General features: G+C 38.5%; 1 protein-coding gene across 1 annotated transcript; it reads left to right on the top strand.

Annotated features, from left to right (window-relative positions):
* Positions 1–3,195: 3,195 nt before the first annotated feature.
* On the top strand, positions 3,196–4,220 carry LOC120877004 (olfactory receptor 10AG1-like). The gene has a single exon (XM_040259309.1). The coding sequence runs from the start codon at positions 3,214–3,216 to the stop codon at positions 4,162–4,164; it is 951 nt and encodes a 316-aa protein (XP_040115243.1). The 5' UTR covers positions 3,196–3,213; the 3' UTR covers positions 4,165–4,220.
* Positions 4,221–5,359: the final 1,139 nt, after the last annotated feature.

Here is a 5,359-nt window from a genome sequence, read left to right as displayed (position 1 = left end):
TGGAAGTGGATATTGGCCTTGTAACCTGATTCCTGACAATTTTACCTACATACCTGCCTGGAAGCAGCTGAAATAGAAAAAAACATTTTGACAGGAGAGTTTTTTTTTGTTTTGTTTTCCTGTCTTAAAGAATTGTGTTTAAATGTTGTTTTTTTTTTTTAATTTAATAATTGGAGGGTAATTGCTTTACAGGGTTGTGTTGGTGCTGCCGTACAACAAAGTAAATCAGTCATAAGCCTACATGTATCCTGTCTAGCCTGCCCCTCCCCACCCCCTGCAGGTTGTCAGAGAGCATCAGACTGAGCTCCCTGTGATTTATATATGTAGCAACTTCCCACTAGCTATCTGTTTTACATGTGGCAGTTTATGTCTCAATGTTAAACTCTCAGTTCGCCCCACCCTCTCCTTCCCTCGCTGTCTCCACAGGTCTGTTCTCCGTGTCTGCGTCTATATTCCTGCCTTGCAAACAGGTTTTTCTGTATCATTTTTCTTGAGCACACATATATATGTGTGTGTGTGTGTGTTAATATATGATATTTGTCTTTCTCTTTCTGACTTACTTCACTCTGCATAACAGGCTCTAGGCTATTTTTAAGGTGCCTTTCATTTTGAATCTGCTAGATACCTTTGCTGATGACCGACTAGCTATCCTAACATGAACAAACCTACCCAGATTTTTGTCAGCAGATACAACATACTTTAATTTCCACCAAAGTTAATCTAGGAACAGAGTGTTCCACTTCTGAAAAGGGATCTAACCTCCCCTGCAATGTATTGGAAGGAACAAACACACCACATTTGTGTATTAGTAAGTGACACATTTTTCTAAAGATGTGAAAGATGAGATCTGGATGAATCACAGGAATAAAATTAAGGAAGGCAAATTTACAGCCATTACTAATGGTCTGAAATGCAATAAATTGAAAGTTTTAAATTAAGTGTCATTTCTCTGCTAAGTTTCTACCCCCACAGAGGGGAACCTTTAAGCCAAGAAGGGGCTGCAAAAGACAAGTCATCTACAGAAAAAGTAGTTTTAAAACATAAACCCAGATGATCAGCAAACAGGAGCAGTCTTCTAGAAATTAAACTGATACTCAAGAGAAAACATCCCCCAGGGTGAGCATAACTACTTCCTATTTCAGAGCAGCTGATCTTTGAAGACTACTCCAGAATGACAGTGACTTCCTGACTCAAAAGAATTATAAAAGTTTACAGGGTAAAAACATCTATATTCTCAAAGATAACTTCATGTAAATCCATGAAGGTAAGATGATAGATGGTTTTATTTAAAATAGTTCTGAATTTGAGGTTTAAGATACAAAAGATAAAACAGAAAAATATGAAATTCTGAGACCTTTATCTGAAAATTAGTTAATAACTTAAATTAACCAATGCATTTCTTAATTTTTAATGATAAAATAAAAGTAGATATAAGTGAAATAACAATAATAATAATAATAATAGTATTTATAATAAAATTTTCACTTAAGGTAATTTTGAAACAATTCTAGTGGAAATAGAGAAATATGAGAGAATATTTGTTGACTCAATTTTATGTATCAAACTATTAATGCAAAAAACAATAGTTTGTGGGGCTGGAAGATGGGAACAGATATAGTAGATTTAATGAAATATGAAAACATAGTTAGGGAACAAACATTAATGAACTGTTATGAGAATTGTCAAAGTGTTAACTGCCTGATATGTGATTACATGAACTTGAAATGAAGCAAGATAACGGGCCTCTGTGTGTGTGTGTGTTAGTCCCACTCATATGCTTTTGCCACTTGAATTCCTAAAATAAATAATCATAGGGTTTAAGTAAAGTTACATTTATTTGATAAAATTACAACGGAATTATATAGGACATATTTTATGCACTTGTAAGAGAAGTAGATGAAAATGAATCAGAGAATCACATATGTTAAGAAGAAACTATATTAAAATATCATGAAAATGAAAGTCACTCAGTCGTGTCTGACTCTTTGTGACCCCGTGGACTATACAGTCCATAGAATTCTCCAGGCCAGAATACTGGAGTTGGTAGCCTTTCCCTTCTCCAGGGGATCTTCCCAACCCGGGGATCAAACGCAGGTCTCCCACCTTGCAGGCAGATTCTTTACCAGCTGAGTCACAAGAGAAGCCCCGGAATACTGGAGTGGGCAGCCTATCCCTTCTCCAGTGGATCTTCCTGACCCGGGAATCAAACCAGGGTCTCCTGCATTGCAGGTAGATTCTTTACCAACTGAGCTACCAGGGAACCCCAAATATCATGAAGACTGGGTTATATTTATGGACTGAGTTAAAGATTAATTGGTATTTGCAATGCAATGTACAATGGGTGTTAATAGGGAACGTTATTGGACCCCATGATGTAACTAATGCTTTCCATGTGTAGCAAAACTGATGGGCGAGGTACACAGAAGAGAACAATACAATTAAACATAGTTGTTCCCCCAGTAACAAGGAGTAAGTTTAAGAAAGTCAGCTCTCCTCGAAGTAGAAATGGGAGGGCTTAAAATGTTTTGAATAAGAATTAGGCAAAAGTTTTAAGTGAGAATCTTTGAATTGAAAGGAGATGGAATAAGTCAATAGGCACAGAAAAAGAAATTGATGAACCCAAAGGAAAACAATTTCAAGCCTGTGTCATATATAATTTCACCCTTAAAAGGGGTGAAATAATTTAATTCTATTGCTGCACAATAAGCTCTAAATAAAAATGAGTATATCTTATTGTTTCTGGTATCATTACTATTGCTGCCCAGTCACTTCCATCATGTCTGACTCTTTGTGATCCCATGGGCCATAGTTGACCAGGCTTCTCTGTCCATGGAATTCTCTAGGCAAGAATATTGGAGTGGGTTGTCATCCCCTCCTCCAAGGGATCTTCCTTACCCATGGATCAAACCCACATCTCCTGTATCCCCTGCATTTCAGGCAAATTCTTTTACTGCTGAGATACCAGGGAAGCCCTCTGGTATCACTACATCCAAGTATAAAAGATGAAGATTTTATTTCTCTAATTAATTTTAACTGCACATCAGTTCATTGCTGAGGTTTCAAATCTCATTTCTTAGAAACTGAAGAAGGCAAAGGCAGCAATAGTTGCAAGGATTATGTAAATAAGTTCATGCATCTAATTCAGTTAACAGAAGGGAAATGTTGGTCAAAAGCATTAATGAATTAACCATCTTGAATTTACCATATCTACAGATGGAGTACAAATTAAGAACAGAAAAATCAAACATCACTACAATGGTGGAATTTATCCTCTTGGGGTTTTCTAATATTCCCAATTTCCAATGGATTCTTTTTGGGATATTTTTAGTCCTCTATCTGACCATCCTGTTGTGCAATAGTGTCATTGTACTGATAACAAGAATTGACCCTACTCTCCAGACCCCCATGTACTTTTTCCTCAACCACTTTTCCATTTTAGAAATCTGTTATGTAACTGTCACTATCCCAAGAATGCTCACGGACCTCCTGAACCAGAAAGGACACATTTCTTTCATTGCCTGTGCTACACAGATGTGTTTGGTCCTTCTGTTTGGAGGTTTAGAGTGTCTCCTCCTGGCCGTGATGGCCTATGACCGCTACGTGGCCATTTGTAACCCTCTTCACTATTGTCTAATCATGAGCCCCCAGGTCTGTGTCCAGCTGGTCACTGCCTCCTGGGTCAGTGGACTTCCTGTTGTAATTGGGCAAACATGGCAGGTTTTCTCTCTGCCCTTTTGTGGGTCTACCACAATTAATCATTTTTTCTGTGACCTCCCCCCAGTGTTCAAGCTTGCTTGTGGGGACACATTTGTGAACGAGATAGCAGTCTATGTAGTTGCAGTCGTGTTCATCATGGTCCCATTTCTGTTGATTGTTGTTTCCTATGGCAAAATCATCTCCAACATTCTGAAACCGCGATCTGCCAGAGGGAGGTCTAAAGCCTTCTCCACTTGCTCGTCTCACCTCACAGTGGTGGTCTTATTCTACGGCACAGCCTCTACCACCTATTTACAGCCCAAACCAAATCAATCTGAAGAAACTGGGAAGCTGATCTCTCTTTTCTACACAGTTTTGATCCCAACGTTGAATCCCATTATATATACGCTGAGGAACAAAGATATCACCGTAGCACTGAGAAAACTACTAAGTAAATTATCAACTTGACTCGAAGGCTTGAAATTACAGAAGCAATTTGTTTCTATGTTTCTCATGTAAATACATCAGAAAATGTCATCTAGTATTATTTCTATGTTCCTATGAAATGATAGTTAATATCATCTCTGCCATCTCACATTATGTGAAAGGACCTTAGTGTCAAAGAGTTAAGGGTTTCTGGGTTATCAAAGTACACATTATCTCTATGGCAATGATCTCTTCTGAAGACCTATCTTTCCTTTCACTAGGAAAGGGTGAGTCGAGAGATTTCCTGAGCAATAAAATGATAGTTAACTGCTATATAACTAATGATCAGGGTCATGCCCTGTAAGGAATTTACTTGAAACTTCCCATTCCTTCAGACATATTCACTGTCCTTTTCTGTACTTAGGATTGGATTTAGACGATGAGCAAACAACAACCACATCCAAGTTGGTGGGAGTAGCGGAATCAGTATTTTCTGGCATTTTTTCCTTCTTTCTCTGTTTTGCAACTGTCCACATCGCTTTCAGAGTACAAACCCTGAAAGGATCCTTTGTTACCTCAATGCTGACTCTTCTCTAGTGACACCATTTCCTCCTGATTGTAGCTTCATGTTTTGCTTTTGTGGTGTCTCCTTAGTATTAGGAATATTGGGAATTTAAACTATAAACGGCATTGGGTTGAATGTTGATCCCTCTAAATATGTGTCGGTTATAACCTGCGAACCTGAACTTATTAGGAAAATAAAAGCCTTTGCAGATGTAATTCAGTTAAGGACTTTCAGATAAGATTATCTTAATTTAAGGGAAGGGCACTATATCCTATGGTCAATGTTCTTAGTTCTTATAAGTGCGGAAGAGAGATTAAGTGAAGACTAGAGATGCAGCAACACCTAGAAGAATATCATGTGAAAATGGAGGAAGCAACCAGCAGCGGCACAAGGCAGAGCCGGCAAGCAAAGGAGGTCGGGGACCACCGGCAGCTGGAAGAATGACTGTCCCTGCAGAGGAGTGACTGTCCTTCAGGGCCTGTGGAGGGAAGCCTTGCCAGCACTGTGATTTGGGACACTGGCTTTTAAAGATGTGAGAAAGTCAACTTTTGTTACTTAAACCACCCAATTTGTGATGATTTCTTACAGTAGATCCACAAAAGATCCAGTGTGCAAGTACACTGTGTAAGCAGTCATCTTATTAAGGCGTTTTTATTCTAATCATCTGGAATG

The sequence above is a fragment of the Oryx dammah genome, unplaced genomic scaffold (genome assembly GCF_014754425.2).
Source record: "Oryx dammah isolate SB20612 unplaced genomic scaffold, SCBI_Odam_1.1 HiC_scaffold_17, whole genome shotgun sequence".
Lineage (NCBI taxonomy): Eukaryota > Metazoa > Chordata > Mammalia > Artiodactyla > Bovidae > Oryx > Oryx dammah.
The sequence above is the reverse complement of the archived record's forward strand: the minus strand, read 5'-3'. Positions and strand labels throughout refer to the sequence as shown.

Coding starts and splice junctions, on each gene's coding strand:
- LOC120877004 (XM_040259309.1), top strand. CDS start 3,214: ATGGAGTACAAATTAAGAACAGAAAAATCAAACATCACTACAATGGTG.